Raw genomic sequence first — 21,696 nt, forward strand, 5'->3', positions numbered from 1 at the left:
ATTGTATCGGCTGAAGATAAGGTTGTCTTCGGATAACAGATATTCACCTGTATATTTGTTGGTTATTTACATGGTTTTTAGTAAAGTTCGATTTTTTCGCTTATTGGATTTCAGAATGAAGTGGAAGAAGCAACGACTTTTTATGAAATTTTGTGTTAAACTTGATAACACAGTTTACGGTGATATTGCTAAGAAACGTATAGTGTTTCAAGGAGCATGGGTATTTTAAAGGTGTCCGACATGAGATTCCTGGACGTCTTTTCATGTTATTTGACGATCCACACAGCGACGTAGTCAACATTCTGGTACGGGTAAATCGACGTCTAGCCATTAAGCCATTAAGGAGCTTGCTGAAGGGTGTAGGATATCAATTGGACCTGGTTACGAGAGTTTGAGCGAAAATGAATTGAAGTCACTGCAGAAGTTGTACCCCGCCTGATGACGAACGATCAGGATGCCAGTCGGGTCCAGGCTTGCCAGAAGCTACTTGGTCATCCACAAGAAGATGAACACTTCTCGTTAAGGATCGTAGTAGGTGATGCATTATGAGTTTATGGTTATGACGTCTGTTTGACAAGAAGGTACAATTTTCCGAGTAGCTAGGTGAAACGTCCTCAAGACCCAACAATGTTTGCCAAGTTTGATCCAATGCTGTCATCAGGTGACACTTTTCTTTCACGATCAGGGTGTTGTTTAGTATGAGAACCTTCCCCAAGGGTTCACAGTGAACTAAACCATGTTGCAGCTCTGACGATATCCTTCGCGAAAAGGTGGAACTGTAGAGGATTGGCGTCAGGTTTTCCCATTACGACATTTTTCCAGTTCTCAGAACTTGGAGCTTTGGGTCAAACACTCGACTACTGATTTTCCAAGGAGGCAAGTTGGAAACACGAATAACTCCAAAACTATAAATTGCTTTCCATTTACTGATCACAGGTCATTATTAATGCAAATGTTCGCACCCCCATGGCAAATATTTACTTTATGCACAACTTAACTCACTGTGAAACTAGAATTAACTGAAATTGATTGCCAGGGGCGGAAAAGAAACCATCTGTTCACCATTCAAAGTAAATATTCGTTAATTTACTGGTAGTTTCAATAGTAGGAAACACAACACACCTTCTTCACAATTACAGTCTTTGTCATGTACGATATAGAAAACGTTGTTCATCTCCTCAGCCATCCTTTTCCTCTTTTTCTTGTTAATACTTCTGCTGTATGGAATATACCGCCAACAGAAATATAACGCTATGGGTATTATTATTAGAGTAGAAAACAGAAATATAGGAACTGCAACGAATATCTCCATTACGGCACTAACTCGAAAGGCATAGCGTATAAAATATAAATAAAAAAAATGATTCAAAATCTACACACGCTCTCTGACTTGTATTTCAGTAACTTTCCCATTTGAATTTTCGCGACATTTCAGAGGCTGAATGGAGTACTGAAATTGAAAACAGGAAAAAGAGAATAAATCAACGTACCTCCTCCATCTTGAGTATTGGCAATAAAAGTGAGGTGAGACTCAGGCTTTTTATTGTACCTCTCATAGTTCACGTTTTGATAACAGACTTATAATTGTTGTTCTTGATTTGCTTTGCGGGATGATGATAAGCTCTAGGTTTTTCTGTTTTTCGCTGATAGCGCACATGAAAGTACTAATCTCACGCATGTCGAGGAGAAATTATTGGACTAATATCTGCCATTGAACAACCCCCAATTATCATTGTTTGTATGTTAGGGAACAGTCGTACTAAATGTAATATTGTTTCAAGAGAGAGGAACCAGCCCACCTGAGAAATAGGAAGAAGTTGTAGTTTGTCATGATTAAAAATAGAGATCTGTTGATACCGTCGACATTGTTTACTTGGAATAAATATTCGCCTTGATGATTCATTTCACAACGAATTCGAGATTATCACTGAAGAAAGTAATGATAATGAACCGTTTAATGGAGAAAGATAAACAATATCAGGCAAATTTACACAAAAATGAATCTATAGTTGCGAAAATAGGCAGAAATTAGCAATAGTCTGTGGGATGTGATGCCTCCCACGTTATCTACTGTAAATTTATGCAGTCAGATAAGTTATGAAATAGAAATTGTATTAATATGTACCATTACTGTATGCGATAATTGCAATAAATTATAATAGATAAGCACAAGGCTTTGAATCACGAGCGTGAAATCTATGTGAAATCATTCAGAAATGAGAAAAGGCATTAGTTATGGCAAACGTGCGAGCATGGAAATTGGATTCTGTTATTCACATGGAGAAACAATAAAGGGTGGTTCGCAAAGCGTATCCCACTGACTTGAAAAGACCTGTCTTTTCAATGAGGGGAAGCCGATTTTACTATCCTATTGCTCCCTTCAGGCAATCGCAAACATCCAAAAAACGCCAAAAGACTGGTCTACGGTGAAAAAATCATGATGAAGAACAACAATAAGTTCTGCACGTATAGCCTCCCCCCAACCCCTTCAGAAGACGACAAGACTCATTCTTAGATATCTTGAGATTTCTTTTTCCCCTGCTGAAAGCGCTGCAGACCCGAACCCACAAGGAGCTTCCACTGTCATCAGCGTCAAGCCCTTCGTCACAACCTGGGTGAACACCATGAATGTGCAGAACTGCCCGAGGTTCGTCCGAGCTAGCGGAACTGCTCGAGTTTCGTCCGAGCTGTGGCGAAGAGTAATGCTCAGAAACGAGCACCATCCTCCCACCGAACCCAACTGCCAGAACTATTACCAATTTCGCTTTTACACGGCCATCTGTGTCCTCAACCTTTTCCGAACTGACCGTTCATCCACCAATTCCTAATATCGAGCCAACTGTTGTGGCACGTGCATCCTCAATTCTGATAAATTTCTTTCCAATCAACTGTTCCCACCACCCAATAGCAACAGGTCTATTGAACTTACGCGTATCTCCTTTGAAACCCAATTTTCCTTGATATTCTTTGCTGCTGTACACTGCCCCGAACAATCCTTCAATGCACGTGACGTGCCTCAAATCCTAATTTTCTGCGCCGCTCAACCGTGAGCTTATAAGCCCTGGTTCATAATAATAGGCGCAAACCTCAACGCCAGGCACCCGATCTGTGTCGATGCACGGTGGAAAAGAACGAGAAAACTCTCCATCGTTCCCTCACCAGCTCTCATCCCAACAATAACATATTCCACTTCGGCCCTGCCTTTCCCACCTTTAATGAAAGATACTATCATTCCTAACTTGACCATTTTCTAATCAGCAATCAACTCTCTAACCCAATCCCAATATTTATGTTGTCCTAGAAACAGCTCCCAATATCAAAGAGCACGATGCCATGCTCTTAGATATCCTACTCTCCGGCAGAGGCATCCGTCCTAGTCTAACCTTAGTCCCCAACTTCCAGAAGGCAAATTATAAAATCATGAACCGAACCTTCAAATCCAAACTTTAGTTTCCAACGATACCATAGCTAGGATAGTTCGTCAAAACACTGAAGCAATTCAGCAAGTATGTGACGAACTGATCCCATCTGGTTTTCTCAACTACCGCAATCCAATTTCTCTCTTCAATGATATCCATAAGAATATCAAATACAAACGCACCCTAAGGCGGGACTGTTTAGAAGTAGATACTCTTGTGTGTTCGGATAGCTGAGTGGTTAGAGCACAAGGCTATCGTACGAAAGGTCGCGGTTCAAATCTCACTGGTGACAGTGGGATTTGTATCGTGATTTGACGTCGAATACCAGTCGACTCAGCTGTGAATGAGTACCTGAGTCAAAACAGGGTAATAATCTTGGGCGAGCGCAATGCTGACTACATTGTATCCTGCAGGGTGCCGTAATCTTGTAGTGTACCGTTACGGTCATGAATGAAGTGCTCTAACACATTTTAAGGCCCTGCTCCAATCCTCTCTTCCCCGCGACGAAATTCATTCTCTTGACAAGTCGATCCGCGAAAAAGCCCCAACTTTTTACAACAATCACCTTCACTTCGCATCAAAGCGAAGATTTTTAGTAGTGTCAACATACACGCCCCAACTAAAGAAAAAGAGGATGAAGTGAAGGAGCAATTTTACGAAAGCCTGGAAAGACTAAAGATCTATTGCCTCTGAATGATGTCAAGATAATGCTTGATGATTTCAACGCCAACGTTGGGAAAGGGGAGATCATATCGAGGAGCAAACTCTGACCACTACATGGGAAAAAGCTTCTACAGTTGCCGAATTTCAAAGGCCCCCTGAAGAAAAAACAAAACCATTTCGAAAATTTGAGGTTGGAAAATTAACAAATGGTCTAATAATGGAAGAGTACAAGACAAAACTGAAAGATTGATTAAGTCTTACTCTCCAGGATCTCACGGGGAAGCCTATAGATGACACATGGTATGACCTAAAAGCGAAGCAGACAGACAACATGTAGAACAAAGCATAAGGACGAAAAGAGAACATTACGAAAATTTACGATGAGCAGTTAAAAAAATATTAAGGGGACGTGACGGGTTCAAATTTTGATTATTTGAATTTTTTCAAACGGTTTTTTTTTTGAGAAAAAAAAAGAGATATTTCGATGAAGTTTTGTATTTGTTGTCATAATGTTAAAGTTTAAGAAAAAAGGATTTTTGGGATTTTCCAGGCTGCTATTTGTTTGCTACAATTTTTTTAATAAAATGTTAAAAATTGACGGCGTGGATAATTTGGGTCACTGAGACCCAGAATCAGCATGAGCCACAATAAAAAAATGGCAGCAATTTTTTAAATTTTTCGGTTTTTGGTGCCAAAAAATATTTAGCACCTATCTCCTTCTCAGAGGCTTATTTTTGTACAATGACAGATTAAAATTCCAAAGCGAATGGTCAAGTGTTTTTTTAGGCCTCCACGTCAACCGAAAAAATGTTGTTTTAAGTACGTTTAAAAATTGATTACAGTATTGACAGTAGCGACTTTTCAGTACATAAGCTGAATTATACCTGGTAAAACCAGTTTCCAAAGTGTAAAAAAAAATGTACACCCCCTTTTGCATGTATGGGGACCTCCCCTTAAATTCGATATAATATGATGTAACTTACTGTATGTGTCTATGCACGTCCTGGGACAGTGTCCGGCACTTGTGCAAAGTAGGTCGATACATCTGGGAGAACACTTAATACCAGATGCAAAGCTGAAACTTCTGGAAGTGGGGAATATACTAAAGTTCCTAACGGTTACTGGCCTGCTTGAGATACTATGATCAACAGGTACACTATAACCAGTAAAAGGGGCACAATAGTTCTTCAAGGACGCGGTGCGACTTTCCCTTAACAGAATAATAATAATAATACTGTATGTGTGAGCGTTCACAGTTCCCACCTTCCCACCAAATTTGGTGTCAATCGCCGCTACAGTCTCCAATGAAAATGCGTGTGACTGACAAACAGACAAGTCTATGACCTCAGCTAAAAAAGCACTGTCTGCGGGTAAAATTCGCATCGGTTGGGTCCTGTGTAGGCTACGTGAGCAAATTCCACTAAAAAAGTGTTTTAAATGCTTCGGATGCGGTCATATGGCGAAGTATTGCACTAGCACCATTGATAGGTTTAAACTGTGTCGAAGATGTGGAGAGGAAAACCATTTCGCGAAAGACTGCAGTAAAAACCCTCATTGCCTTCTATGCAGGGAAACCAAAAATTGTCTGCGAGCAATACAGAAGCCTCCATCACGGCGCCTGGGAAACACAAATAGGTGGAAAGGTTACGGTGTGGGCTTGCGGCAATCGAGTCTTACAGCAAACAATGAAGCACCGCGAACACAATTTTGTAAGGGTTAAGATCGATGACCTCAGCTATATACAGCTATTATGCCGCCTCAAGTATGATAATACCAGGGTATTGCAACATGCTAGACTGGCGAGAGACGCCAAAGATCGCAACCCCAAAATTATTGCTGGCGACTTTAACGCTTGGGCAATGGAGTGGGGAAGCCCGAAAACAAATGACGTTTTCTCCTGCCTAAACGTCACTCTGGCTAACATCGGAAGCGTAAACACCGTGGCGGGGGGAGGTAAACACCGTGGCGTGGGGAGGTAGGCTCCGTTGTAGATATTACTTTTGTAAGTGATTCGCTGGTCAAGCATCTACACTGGCATGTTAGCAAAGAAAACACGCATAGCGACCACCAGGGGATATATATTACTATTGAAAAGGGACCCAGAACAATGCATCCTCACCTAAAGAAACCAGAAACAGGTTGGTCATCAAGAGCACTTGATGAGAATACATTTCTCGAGGTATTGCAGTGGAGCACCGAGCTTACTGGAACGGCCATAGAAAAAACATCGCAGCTGTCCTAACAGATATACCGAGCATGTGACGGTTCTATGCCAAGACGTGTCGTACGGAATGCTTGAAGGCCAGAAGGCGGAGCCAACGCCGAAGAAGTATGCCAGAGTATGAACAACGGTACCTCGAATATAAACAGGCACGAAAGAAGTTGCAGTGGGCCATCACGAAAAGTAAAAATTATTGCTTTAAACGACTCTGTGATGAGGCAGACTCAGATCCATGGGGAGGAGCGTACAAGCTCGTTATGTCAGCAATGAAAAGCAAAAGGTCCTCTTCTATTATGTATCCTAGATTATTGTAGGAGATAGTTTCGATATTGTTCCCCCAACATCTGGAAACAATCTTCCCAATGACACCAATGAGTGCCGAAGACATACCTCCAGTAACCACAGACGAAGGCTTGGACGCAGTGAAAAGGGTCCGGGATGCCGCACCCCCTGGTATGAATCGAATCCCCAACAAGGCGCTGAAATTGGCAATGAAAATGGCACCAAGCATGTTTGCACGAGTATTTACAGACTGCCTAAAAGAAGGGTTCTTCCCCACAGAATGGGAATTACAAAAGCTTGTATTGATCGCGAAGACAGGTAAGCCGATAGGTGACCCAACATCCTATAGACCTATCTGTCTTCTGAATACAATAGGCAAGGTCCTCGAGCGGGTAATCTATAATCGGTTATATCCATTAATTGATAGCGGAGGTTATTAATCGAATAGGCAGTTTGGCTTCCGGAAGGCTCGGTCAGCGGTTGATGCTACCAAACTGGTTTTTGAGCTAGCCAGATTGGTGACTCTTGACATCAAGAACGCGTTCAATTATGCCAGAAGGAACCATATCATCGAAGCGCTCATCGCGGCACAAACACCAAAATACATACTAAATATAATCTTCGATTACTTCGAGCAGCGGAAGCTACTTTATGATACGGACGAAGGGTCGAATATGTATGTAATAACGGCACGAGTTCCGCAGGGGTCTGTTCTGGGCCCTCTGCTATGGAACTTAATATATGATGGCGTTTTACGGCTTCCAGTAGCTAAACAAACTGTTGTCGTCGGATTCGCAGATGATGTTGGAGTGGTCATAACATCTAATCACCCCGACGAAGTACAGATATATGCGAACGAGACTATAAGGACGATCAAATCTTGGCTTAAAGACCAGCTTGCCGAACACAAAACGGAGTTGATGCTCTTTACAAACCGGCGGAAACAAAAAACTGAAATTTGCACCGAAGCGCATGCTGTTAGCTCTCAGCCAGCGCTGAAATACCTGGGAGTAACATTTGACTCCAAACTGAGCTTTAAACCCGACTTAAAGAAAAGAAGAAGAAAGCGGCGACTATCAGCTCAACACTGGAAAGGATGTTTCCAAATGTAGGCGGCCCAAAACACAGTCGACGATTACTCTTATCGCGAGTCGTCAGCTCTGCACTTTTATACGCGGCACCAGTCCGCTTCAAGCTGCATATCGATTAAGCGCTCTCCGAACATGTTGCGCCTACCGAACAACATCTTATCAGGCAGAATGCGTGATTGCGGGGATGATCCCGGTAGATATTCTATCCGATGAGGCAAGTCGTCTGTACGAAAATCAGGAAGCGAGCCTAAACAACCAAAGTGAGCGTATGCGGTCATTAGCTGCATGGCAAACGACATGGGACCAGGCGGAGAATGGCCGCTGGACACACAGGCTTATCCCAGACATAAGCATGTGGACTATGCGGAACCACGGTGAGACGAGTTACGATCTGACTCAGTTCTTAACCGGACACGGTGGATACAGGAGTCACCTCTATAGGTTCGGTCTAGATGAATCGCCCGATTGTCCTACGTGTGAAGGTACAGTCGAAAATACAGAGCACGTTTTCTTCGCCTGCCCCAGATTTCAAAGCTCAAGGAGAAAGCTTGAAACAGAGCTAAATACCCGTTTAACGGAGGAAAATCTGATAAGGTATATGGTGCAATCAAATACAGCATGGGACGCGGTAGTTGCACTGGTGAAACGGATCCACCAGCAACTAAAAACAGCTGAAGTACAGCGGAGACATAGAAGGGAAGCTACTGCAATTAACGCCACGCAAAGCGGTAGCAACTCCTTTGGAGTGAACAGCTAAGAACTGAACAGCCCCGCAAAGCATTACCGAAACGGTGGTCCCACGGGGAGAGTGCAGAGAACATATGGGAGCTTTTAGTCGGTAGTAAGAGTCCGGAATGCATGTCCTAGATTCCAGACGCGTTTACATGATGGATTTCCGCCAGCTAAAAAAAAAAGACAGACAGACAGTAAACGGATTTTAATAAGGTTTTATTTTATACAAAACCTGAAAAATGGAAATTGTCGCAATCGCTACTCTGTCCCCCTAATAAACACAGTCTTTTGCACCTAGTAAAATGAAAGAGTGAAAGCACTCTAAGTCCCCGCTATACTCGATACGATTATTCGGATTAAATGTTTAGCATTTATCGCCAATGTTAAATCACACATCGCAAAGCAAAAAGTGCCGAAGTCAATAATAAATTCCACAGCATCCACTTCATTCCTCAGAATTGCATCTACTCTGCTTGTTGGAGAATAGCCTAAAAACCTAGTGTGTAATTTTCAAAAAGTTAACGAAAGTTTACACATGGACCTTCCACTGAAAAATCAGATTCTTTCCCTGGAAGTGGAAGATTAATTAGTTTGTATCTAACTATAATTCTATTCTCAGATTGCAATAGTCAGAGATTCGATTAGTAACTCTGTACCTAGAAAGGCGAAAGAGATGCATATGAGGCATTGGAAATACGTGTTGGAATAACCAGTTAGTTTGCGAAATTACACAGATAAATTAGAATGAAAGATCGTAGATAAATCTGTTCGGAATGAAGAGACATGTCCGGCTCATTTACTGTGATTGGGAATTATCAAGCTCGTAGTAATCCCTATTGATGAGTCATATAATTATCCTCGTATATTTTTCAAATTTTTCACGAAACCAAATGGGTGGATTTCATGATATGATATCCATGGAAGCTTCATCAGATGTGAACCTTTTGTCTTAAGCGTTACCGTATTACACCCGCACCAATAGAAGTCAATGCTGATTAGGTTGTTGCGCAAAACTATGAAATTTTTGGTTGGCGTAAGTAGTCACAAAGCAGAGAGATTACGCTCGTTGAAACTTTTAAGTAAATATCACGAATATGGGCGAAGCAACACACGATAGTCTAGGAACTTTGAGTAATGATATTAAATTAAAATAATTGTCAACTATACTAACATTCCACTATGGTTCCTGATTTTCGTCGTCTTGTCAAACATGCAATTATAATGACGGTAACCATTATCACTAAAAAAACTACGATCGCGATTATAAATGTGAAGACTAGCGAGCCCAGCATCTTTGAACTTTTGTTTAAATCGAGTTTCACGGATCATATGTCCAAGACTTGGAGACGCTTTGAACTGTACTTGTTTGTTTAGAATACTAACTTCGTAATTGCAAAGTAAGAATGAACTTACAAGATAACATAGACACAAAAAAAAAATAAAAGATTCAATTATAATTGCAATGGGTTTTCACTCATTCCAGTTGATGAATCATGTATGTGTGCGCCCACAGTAAGAATATGAAGTTGTGACGTTCAGATAGGCTTCGTTGGATTCTGGTGAACTATATTCTCACACTGATCGTTCATTTCAAACATAAGAGATTTGCCTTCAATACCTCCATTACCCTCCTTTTAATTACCTACTTCCCACCGCGACACTTACTTATTTTAAAATATTAATCTACAAATGATTTTTCTTTTGACAATTTTATCCATAAGGCCGTCCGACCTTTTAAACTTTTCGAAAACCTATTTCCAATAATTACAAATTTTCAAAGGTTTCAAAAATGATCATTAACCTTTTTGATTGTTATTTTCACGATAGAGTAGATTATGCACTATATCATCGGTCTACTTTGCAAAACGGCTAACTCCGTTTCAACAAAATGTAATATTTCAAGTTACAGTTATGTCTATAATGGGGTTAAGCAGTGCACTGCAGGATAGACTTACGCGGAATACAGCTCCCTGAGGCCATCCTATCTCTCTCTGAGCTGTTTCTCCTTTAGGGAGATGTGTGGCTTTTCAGGGGCCAAGTCTCTCGTCTACCAGACCTTTAGTGAGTGGTGATTACCACACACTGTACGAGGTGACCCTCCTATTAACAAAACACTACGGATCTAGACTGGGAATCGAAAAATACCTCCTCCAATCCAGGCGCACCAGAGTTCCTATTGACTGTATTCGAACGGAGTCTCACTGATACCTGGTCACCTCAATGAGTAAGTTAGACGTTGCCGTGCTACGGGAGGCTATGGCACGGCAGACCTCCTAACCCCCATACTCGTGAGAATCAAATGAGTACCAGCAAAAATAAAAATAAAAAAACTAAAACCAATAAAGCGGGATCCCGCACCGCACACAAACTGGTTAATCAGGCGGAGGCACATCTCCGAAATACTGAGGGTCAGGTGATTACCCTCAAGAAGGGAGAAGTTGGGACGTCAAGCAGTGAATGCAAGGTTAACATTGGTATACTGCGGGGACAACAACCAACAAACGCCACTGTTCAAAAAGCAAGGACCAACAAAAGCACGTCTGAGATAAATATATCAGACGTCAGGAAGGAGACAGGTCTCAGTGGCGTAGGTGCTAAATGGTACCTGTGCTACCTGAAGGAAGGCCTGAATCCAGAAGAGGCCCTAAAGAAGGGTCAGGACAGACCTAAGTCATCTTTACCGGAGCCGAGAAAGCGGGGGGCAACAGAGATTAACCCGCATGAAGGGAATGCTCCCAAAAAATCCAAACTTGAATCCCAGGGGGGAGAAAACCTGGTCAGATCAGCAAGGTGAAAGGAAAGGGTAAACTCCTCACGATCGGGATAGATCACCGATTCCTGGAGGCAATCAAACGTCAGAGTTGCCATATTAACTATCGATTGGGCAACACATCCGTGCAAGTGCACAGCGAAAAGTGGAGGAAAGACACCTCGGAGGAGACACCGGGTGAAAAGCATACCGAGGTCCCCGAAGAAGTCTCAAAAGCCATAGAGGTGGAAGGGACTGGATAAACCCGGGAAGTAGACCTACTGCCCAGTGAAGAGCAGAAGCTGGATGACCTAGACCGAGGACTCCTAGGGCTCAGGGTGAACAGCGAGGCGTAGGAACGCACCATGCCGGAGTCAATGGCCAGCACTAAAATAACCCAGATAAAGCTGCATCTGCAGTAATTGCAAGGGCAAGTTCCAAGAAGAATAGTGCTGGCTCAGGAGCCCTGGATGTACCGGGGGCAGATTCGCGGTCTGCAAGGAGGAAGCATGCAGGGAATTTGGGACTCCTCATGTGAAAAACCAAGAGCTGGCATAATTCTTAAATGTAATTTAAAATATATATGTCTTTCAGAGTTCCTGACCGGGGACCTTGTGGCTATTCAAGTCTCAAGAATCGTATGCAACGCACTTGAGCGACAACTTTACGTATGAATAATTGTGTTGGTGGAGTTAGCTGAATTTTGTGAGGCCGTCAATGCGTCTTTGAATTTTCTTTCATAATCATATAAAAAAAATATTTGGGTAAAAACTGGAGTTAGCCGATTTGCAAATTAGGCCGACGATGTTATTATTAAATGCATCCCTAGCGTTTGTTTTGGACTAAGGCAAAATGTTGTACATGCAAATGCAAATGCTGAGATTTTATCGCTGGACAGAGGACGGTTCGATGCAAAATATAGAACAAGTCGGGAAACCGGAAGCTAGACGCTTCAGGTATGAAAGGTTTTGTGTATTTCGTTTATAAGGAGATTTGGGCGTGCATTTGTCCCATTAGCATGTAGCACGTAAAATATGCATATATTATGTGAAAAAGGCCACTTTCAAATGATATTAACATTCATAGTCTTGAATTTGCAGAGGAGCGCAGATTTGACCTAGTATAACTTTGTTAGTAATAGTGGAATTTTCACCAAATTTGGCAGGATCATGATCTATACTGCAGCCTACATTGCTGCAAAATTTTGTGATTCTAGGGTGAACTTGTGGCGCGGCAGGATCTGCAGCATTCGAAATTTATTTCGGATGTTGCGGATGCGGACGGGTAGATGGCGCTGAACGTGGAAACTCTCCACTCACGCGTTTTCAGAACGCACCGGGGAAGTGGAGAGCCAGCGGTAAAAAAGTGCCGTTGGTTGGGACAGTAAGGACCGCATGGAAATAAGTCGGTCTCTTCTGTTCCCAACCGCGAGACAGAACACTTCAGCGCGAGTAATATAAAAAAATATTATAATCAAAAAAGGCTCCATCGGTCAGTCTCCTAGAAGTGCGGGAAAAGTCTATTACTAAAGTTGTTCGTTATTTTCTTATACCGTTTTTGATATTAAGACTGAATGTACAGAGACTGAATTGGAAGTGTTATTTCATTGATTTGATATTATATCTAGTCATAAATATGTTGACATTTAAAATTTTCATTTACTAAAGTGGTGACCCCGATAAGGAACTTTCAAACGCCTTTCACACACCGGACCAGCCATCATTGCCACGAGATTCCGACAATCTTTGCATGAAATACTATCCGCGCTTCAGAAGTGTTCCAAATGGTGTGTGCGGATTAAGGGCGTAAAAATCTGACGACGTTCGTCAACAAAAAGAAAGTGTCGACGAGATCTCCACATTGAATTCCTGTAAACGCCAGACATTTTTGCTTATCGCTTTGAATTGTGGCTGTGTCGCTCGCAGCTGTTCCGAGTCCGTGCCCAGCCCGCGATCAGGTGCAGAGCAATTGGGCGCTGCAGCGTTCGGAAAGGATAAGTTGAACAACCGCCCGGTCTCCTCGCCGTCAGGGGCCGCGTCATTGCCGTCGTCATTGAGCAGCAGAATTCTACATCATCAGCATCGACATCTCTAACAACCGGACCGCCAACACTTTCATCATCATCATCATCGTCGTCCTCGTCTCGTCAGACACAGCCACCAACGTTGCCACCGCAGACGTCGTAGCCGCTGCAGACGCCGTAGCCACCGCTACCACAGCGGACAATTAGGTCATTTACAGGTCATTTACTAAATTACTATTTACTACTATACTACATTTACTACTATTTGCTAAATTAAGTGATTTCGTGCATACATTGTAAATATAAAAAAAAGAAATTAATAAAATTAAAGCCGCTGCAAGAGACGGCGTTGAGGTGTTTCAAATCGCAAGTTCTCGGTTTTCCCGGTGTTTTTGGTCTGCGCTGGAGAGCGTCCGCTTCGGTCGTCGTTTTCTTTTTCTCGTTTCGTGCGTGCATTTGTGGGTGCGGCCTGCCGTGTCGGTGTAAATTTCACCGCGTTTCAGTATAAACTCACCGCGTCTGCATCACAATATCGTACTTCTCGTTAGGAAAAATGTCGTTAGAAAATAAAGACGCGGCAGGCCCATCGGACCCACAAGTGACCGCCCTCGCCGTACGCGTTCCTCCGTTTTGGCGTCGGAACCCCGAGCTGTGGTTCGTGCATTTGGAAGCACAGTTCCAAATGTCCGGTATCACATCGGACGCGACCCGTTTCAACTACGCGGTGGTCGGCCTGGACGAAGAGTCCATACTTCTGGTGTCCGACGTGGTGAAGTCGGCATCGTACGCTCAGCTCAAGAGCGAGTTGATCAGGCGCCTGTCGGCAAGCGAGTCGGCAAAATTAGACCACTTGCTGGCGGGTTTAACGTTGGGTGATCGAACTCCCAGCCAATTGCTTCGTGAAATGAGGCAATTGGGTGGGAGCAAGATCGGCGACGACCTGATCAGGTCGCTCTGGCTGCGTCGGCTCCCGGAGGGCACCCAGGCGATCCTAGCCTGCGTCTCCGGTTCCTTGGAGGAACTAGCAGCAACGGCCGATCAAGTACAGGAGGTGTACGTTCGCCCAACCATAGCGGCCGTTCAACCACCGTCGGATGAGGTCGGCGACTTACGGCGCGAGATCGCGGCCTTAACGGCCAGCGTGGCCGAGATGCGGGCGACGTTGGACGCTCAGCGTTCGAGTGCCAGGCCGCGAGCTCGCTCACGGTCTGCCACACGAAAAGGGCGTTCGGGTAGCAGGTCGTCAAGACAGCCTGCGGACCAGGGTATTTGCTGGTATCATCGTAACTTCGGAGATAAAGCGACAAGATGTACGCTACCTTGCAAATTCGCGCCTACCACAAAAAACTAGGTCCGCGGGGGGTCTTGGCGACGGCCACCCAGAGCGCAGCGCCACGTCGCCTAACTATTTTCGACCCCCTCAGCAGGCGCAACTACCTCGTCGACACGGGTGCGGAGGTTTCGGTTCTTCCCGTACCCCAGCATCATCGACTATATCCACAACCCCTCAAACTGGCGGCAGCAAATTCATCCCGCATCAATACATACGGGTACAGGCAAGTGGACGTGAGTCTTGGCTTGCGTAGGACGTTTCCGTGGCGTTTCATCCTGGCGGATGTCAGCTTCCCCATATTAGGCGCAGACTTCTTGTGTCACTATGGGTTGCTGGTGGACTTGCAACATAAGTCCCTTATAGACCCCACAACCAAACTAAATTCGTCGGGCCAAATGGTATCTCACACTGACAATAACCTTTCCGTTCTTTTGGAAGACATCTCCGACTCTCGTGTTCGGACACTCCTCCAAAAGTTCAGCCAGATAACTACCGAATGTAGTCTCTCGAAACCAGTAAAGCACAATGTGCAGCACCACATAAATACTACTGGTTCCCCGATTTTCTCAAAGGTGCGTCCTCTACCACCCCAGAAACTGGCTATCGCGCGGAAAGAATTTGAACAACTTGTTCAACAGGGTATCTGCAGGCCCTCAAACAGCTGTTGGTCTTCCCCTTTACATATGGTCCCTAAGCCAAATGGCGAATGGCGTCCCTGTGGGGATTACAGAAGGCTAAACGCACAGACTGTTCCTGACCGATATCCAATTCCACTCATCCACGACTTTGCGCATCACCTCGCGAATTGCCGCATCTTTTCGACCTTGGACTTAGCCAAGGCATACCACCAAATCCCAGTAGCTCCTGAAGACATTCCAAAGACGGCAATATGCACACCCTTTGGACTCTTCGAGTTCACCCGAATGACTTTCGGATTGTGCAATGCGGCGCAAACCTTTCAAAGGTTCATTCACTCAGTCCTGCGAAACCTCGATTTCTGTTTCGTCTATTTGGATGATGTTTTGGTCGCTTCTTCTACTGAGTCTGAGCACTTAGCCCATCTCGAGTGCATTTTTCAACGTCTCCTTGAGGCCGGTTTAGTCTTAAACGTTGAGAAGTGCAAATTCCTTCAAAAACAGGTGAGATTCCTCGGCCACTCCATTTCCTCTGAAGGAATACAGCCCGACCCAGACAAGGTGCAAGCAATCACAAGCTTCCCGCGTCCAAAAACAGTGAGGGAGTTGAGGAGGTTCTTGGGCATGCTAAACTTTTACCGTCGTTTCCTGCCCAAGGCCGCCCATCACCAGTCCGTTTTGAATGCGTACTTGTCTGGCCCCAAAACAAAAGACACACGAGAGATTGTGTGGTCTGAAGAGGCTGTCTGCGCGTTCAATAAATCCAGACAGCAACTGGCTGATGCTACACTTTTGGCATTTCCTCATCAAGATGCACCCCTAGCCGTTTTTGTTGATGCCTCTGACATCGCAGTAGGTGCTGCCCTTCACCAAAAGGTGGACCAAGTTTGGCAGCCGTTGAGCTTCTTCTCGAAGCAGTTGAATCCCGCTCAACGGAACTACAGCACCTACGATCGCGAACTGCTCGCCGCATACCTGTCCATCAAATACTTCCGTTTCTCCCTAGAAGGCAGGCCGTTCACAGTGTTCACGGACCATAAGCCTCTCACGTTCGCTTTGAAACAGAAGCCCGACAAAGCGTCCCCTCGTCAGCTTCGACACCTGAGCTTCATAAGCCAGTTCACGTCAGACATCCAGCACGTGTCCGGGAAGGACAACATTGTTGCTGACGCTTTGTCTCGTGTCTCCGAAGTTAACATCTCCGCCTCACTCGATTTCTCGGCTATTGCCAAGGCGCAAGTGGATGACGCAGCACTTCAGAGCCTCAAGTCCAACCCCAAATACAAATTTCGGGAGTTGCCCATCTTCGGCTCAAACCTCTCGCTCTGCTGCGAAGACTCGGAAAAGGGACCTCGGCCATACATTCCGGCCACATTTCGCAAGGAAGTGTTCCACGCAGTTCACGACTTGGCGCATCCCGGCATCAGGACAACAAACCGGTTAGTCACCGGAAAATACTTCTGGCCCTCCATGAACAAGGATATCAATTCCTGGGCCAGAGAGTGCATCGCATGCCAGAAGTGTAAAGTCTCCAGGCATGTAAGGAAAGAAGTGGGCTCATTCCCCCGCACTACCAAGCGTTTCCACACAATACACCTCGACATAATAGGGCCTTTGCGAGACTCGCACGGTTACAAGTATTGCCTCACAATCATCGACAGGTTCACGCGGTGGCCTGAGGCAATACCTCTGAAGGACATTACGGCGCAATCTTGTGCCGAAGCCCTCTGCCGAGAGTGGATACCTCGCTTTGGCGTCCCTGCAGTGATCATCACTGACCAGGGAATGCAATTTGAGTCCACCCTTTTCTCCGAGTTAGGCAAACTCCTGGGTTTTAAACGCCAGCGGACTACTGCATACCACCCGCAGTCCAATGGGATGCTAGAACGTTGGCACCGGACGCTGAAAGCCGCCATTATGGCACGCGACGACCCGTCCTGGACTCAAGTCTTGCCTCTCGTCCTTCTCGGCCTTCGTACAACCCGCCGAGAGGAATTTGCTGCCAGCCCCGCGGAGCTGGTTTACGGGGAGAACCCAAGACTCTCAAGCGATCCGGTCTTCGACAAGAGATCGGGTCTCACGGAGTCGGGGTTGGTGCGTCTGCTGAGGGACAATCTCCGACGCATCAAAGCGCCACCACCCACTCGACACTCGTCCATACCTGCTTGTTCGCCCAAGGAACTGGACACGTGCACGCACGTGCTGATCAGGACGGATGCCGTCCGGAAGCCGCTGCAGCCTCCATATGAGGGCCCGTACCGCGTTCTCGAGAGGGGAGAACATTTCTTCCAGCTCGAGATCGGTGGTCACAAAAAGGCGGTCTCTTTGGCCAGGCTGAAACCCGTGTGCGCCCCGAAGCAACGTCGTGTCCGCTTTGTGGATTAACGGCGAACGAAGTTCGGGGATCCGTCGCCGAAACCCCCTAGGTTTCGTCTGGGGGCGGAGTGATGTGGCGCGGCAGGATCTGCAGCATTCGAAATTTATTTCGGATGTTGCGGATGCGGACGGGTAGATGGCGCTGAACGTGGAAACTCTCCACTCACGCGTTTTCAGAACGCACCGGGGAAGTGGAGAGCCAGCGGTAAAAAAGTGCCGTTGGTTGGGACAGTAAGGACCGCATGGAAATAAGTCGGTCTCTTCTGTTCCCAACCGCGAGACAGAACACTTCAGCGCGAGTAATATAAAAAAATATTATAATCAAAAAAGGCTCCATCGGTCAGTCTCCTAGAAGTGCGGGAAAAGTCTATTACTAAAGTTGTTCGTTATTTTCTTATACCGTTTTTGATATTAAGACTGAATGTACAGAGACTGAATTGGAAGTGTTATTTCATTGATTTGATATTATATCTAGTCATAAATATGTTGACATTTAAAATTTTCATTTACTAAAAACTTAAGGGGGGTTTTCCTGTCAATTACTAAAAATTATAGTAATATACTATTATTAACTTTATTTGAACAGGTATCGATATGGAGGGTATTTCGGAGCCCAGGCACCATATAGTGGCAGCCCCCTGATTTTTTCCAGATTTTTCGGTTGGGTAGTTCCTGAGAATGGGTTCGTTAAAAAAATGACCACTTTCAACCCCCCGCACTCCCCACCTTTTCAGCAAAAGTCAAAACTAATACCGGTTTCGAAAAGTACTAACCGGGACCTTTAATTTGATACCCGACATGACTATATTTGATGAAAAAAAAAATTACACCCCCCTTTTGCATGTATGGGGACCCCCCCTTAAATTCGTCGTAAGAGGATATAACTCACTATATGCGTGAGCGTTCACAGTTCCCACCTTTCTACCAAATTTGGTGTCAATCGCTATAACGGTCTCCGAGAAAAATGCGTGTGACGGACAGACAGACAGACAGACAGACGGACAGACAGACAGACAGACAGTAAACCGATTTTAATAAGGTTTTGTTTTACAAACAAAACCTTAAAAATTGAAGGTCGCTTTTTTATTATCCCAGCTGATGATAAATTCAGGGTTCATTGTCTGGGCCGAAAAATTGAGGGTGATTGAATGTGACAACTGATCAGGGGATTTTGTTCGGGTCTGTTGCTGGGATAGCATGGTCTTCATGATTTTAATTTTTTTTTAAAATCGGGAAGCTAAAGCATAGGACGCAGTTTCCGTCTTAAATTTAATCTCAACTCATGTGAAGATAGTCTTAAAGTATCCTATTGGCATTTGCCAACCATTTTGGGGAACTTTTTCGGTTTTAATGGAGGAAGTCTCGAAATAGAGATATTTTTCAGATTTGGAGAAAATAATGTGAGATGGAATTTGTGAAATCTTAACCATTTCGAGATTTCACTGGTTAAGTGGGATGGTGTGCAAGGGACTTGGTTCGTTTTTTTTTGTAATGAGACGGTTTGGGAAAAATTTGAGGCAGTTTTTGCTATGGTCCCAGCGATGTTGAATTTCGAGTTGAAGGTCAACGAAACGAAGATGGACCGATAATCAGCAGGACTCAGTGAGTCGTTGAAGAGCTGATGGGAGTGGGGTTTGATATTTAAAGTTGATCAATACGTGATTGCAGTGCTCATTTTTAAGGTTTTGTGTAAACACAAAACCTTATTAAAATCGGTTTACCGTCTGTCTGTCTGTCCGTCGGTCTGTCTGTCTGTCTGTCCGTCACACGCATTTTTCTCGGAGACGGTTATAGCAATTGACACCAAATTTGGTAGAAAGGTGGGAACTGTGAACGCTCACGCATACAGTGAATTACATCCTTTTACGTTGAATTTAAGGGGGGGTCCCCATACATGCAAAAGGGGGGTGTAAAATTTTTTTTCATCAAATATAGTCATGTGGGGTATCAAATTAAAGGTCTCGATTAGTACTTTTCAAAGCCGATCTTAGTTTTGACATTCGTTGCAAGGGTGGGGAGCGCGGGGGGTTGAAAGTGATCACTTCTTTAAGGGGGCCATTCTCAGAAACTACCAAACCGAAAAATCTGAAAAAAATCAGGAGGCTGCCACTATATGGTGCCTGGGCTCCGAAATACCTTCCATCCCGATATCTGTTTAAATAAAGTTAATAATAGTATATTACTACAATTTTTTGTATTTGGTTAGAAACCCCCCTTAAGTTCATCCTAGTACCATGACATTTTGCAATGATATAGGCTATAATATAGGGCATGATCTTATCAAGTTTGGTGGAAATCGCACTATTACTAACAAAGTTATAATACCTCAAATTTGTTGCTTCTTTGAATATTGAAGACGATGAATGTCAATATCACCCGAAAGTGGATACTCTCACATAATATATGGATATATTTCGTGCTACGTACTAAGAAATACACAAAACCTTTCATACCTGAAGCGTCCAGCTTCCGGTTTCCCGACTTGTTAAAAGTTTGCTTGAGTGAATTATTCTAAAACTCTTACTGTACAAGACTATGATCTTGCAAGTCCTTATGTATTCCTCGGAGACCTGGGTTCCTAGCGAGAAAAATTACAAACTCTTGATCGCGTTCGAGAGAAGAATCCTCCGAAGAATTTTTGGCTCCCTACATGAGGATGGACGATTCCTTCGTCTACATAACGACGAAATCTATGAGCGATACCACCATCGTCTGGTTGTGGATAAAATTCGGCTCAGTAGTAAACCGTATGGATGAGGATGATCCAGCCCGGAAAGTCTATATGGGCAATATCTGTGGTAGAAAAAGAAGACGATATAGACACTTTCTGAGATGGAGAGATGGCGTAGGTCAGGACGCCAGACCGCCTTTAGGGATATCGAATTGGTGGACCTCGGCGCAAAACCGGGGTGTGTGGAGTTCCTTACTAAGGCAGGCGTAGACCGGATACCGGTGGTTGGGCCGTTGATGATGATGTGTTGCTGTTTTTGGACGTGATTGACGTGGATCGTCTTTAAGGCTTGTATGACCACGTTTAAATTTAGCAAGTATTTGACTTCAAAGTGGTTGACTCTATATTCAAAGCAGTTTAGAGCCATGGCGAAGCAACCGACGTGCCCCGACGTGAGGGCGTTGGAAGAGTTGTTGGGACGACTGAATGCAGTTTTTGTAATGCCTTCTTATTCTTCGATCCCATATACCTGTTTGGTAGAAGATATTAGTTATATACCTAAGGAGAATTGGGACGAATCAAAAGAATACGGGCAGGATATACTAAGATCATCTACATCGATGGCTCAAAAACAACGGGGTTCTAAGCGGGAGTCTATCTTTCGAATAAAAATAAGAAGTGGGCTTTTCTCTTGGTAGAATATGCAACGATCTTTCAGACGATTTGTGATTCTAAGGTGGGCAGCCTGAGTGATTGACGAGCGGTTTGAGGGTAGGCGTATTGCAATCTATAGTGATAGTCAAGCTGCAGTGTGGGCGTTGAGGTGCCCTTTGATCCCGTCGAAAATCGATTAGGAATGTAGAAATCGTATAAACTCTATTTCTAGATTCAATACGCTGGAACTAATCTGGGTGCCTGGTCACTGTGCTGTAGAGGAAAATGAAATTTAGGACCCCTTAGCAAAACAGGATTCAGTTTCCCCCATGCCCGGACCGGAACCAGTAATTTGAGTGTCAGCAGCATTGACCAAGGCTGCTATCAGACACTTGGAACAAGCTTCCCATAATGACAGGTGGCAGAAGCTAAATGCTGCTAGAAACACAAAACTTTTCCTATCAGAGTCAGACAAACGTACTGGAAAGTTTATCCTGTCGAAAAGCAGGAAGACTTGGAGAAGTATTGTGTGCATTCTGATTGGTCATAATTCACTAGGTGGGTATGCATATGTTCAGAATAGGAACTATATAAAATGATACGTGTCCAGCTTGTGTGAATGTGCATGCGTTTATGTGAGTGCTCCGCTTATGGTCCAAGTGCAGCCAGTCGCATCACATCTAGTAGCGGAGATCCTGCGAATACGGGTTGCGGTTTCAGACGCTATGGCTTTCCCCTCCTGTCAGGTGTTTGTACTTAAAAAAAAAAAGAAATTGTCACAAACCACTACTCTCTCCAGCTAATGAAGACAGTCTTTTGCATTTGATAAAATCCAAGGAGAATCATG

The 21,696-nt window shown here is 44.3% G+C and overlaps 1 protein-coding gene across 8 annotated transcripts in view; it reads right to left on the minus strand.

Moving 5' to 3' along the window:
* LOC119647329 (protein shisa-5) overlaps positions 1 to 21,696 on the minus strand; it is a 72,537-nt gene that overhangs the window by 10,700 nt on the left and 40,141 nt on the right. Inside the window, exon 1 of one of the 8 annotated variants that reach the window (XM_038048274.1) lies at positions 9,580 to 9,763. The exons of 6 other annotated variants lie outside the window; for them this stretch is intronic. In XM_038048274.1, coding sequence (XP_037904202.1) covers positions 9,580 to 9,737 — 158 coding nt within the window. In that variant the 5' untranslated portion in view covers positions 9,738 to 9,763. Of the gene's footprint in view, positions 1 to 1,122; positions 1,431 to 9,579; positions 9,764 to 21,696 lie in introns of those variants that run through there. One more of the 8 variants, XM_038048269.1, reaches the window with a different exon arrangement.

This window comes from Hermetia illucens, chromosome 1 (assembly GCF_905115235.1).
Source record: "Hermetia illucens chromosome 1, iHerIll2.2.curated.20191125, whole genome shotgun sequence".
Taxonomy (NCBI): Eukaryota; Metazoa; Arthropoda; class Insecta; order Diptera; family Stratiomyidae; genus Hermetia; species Hermetia illucens.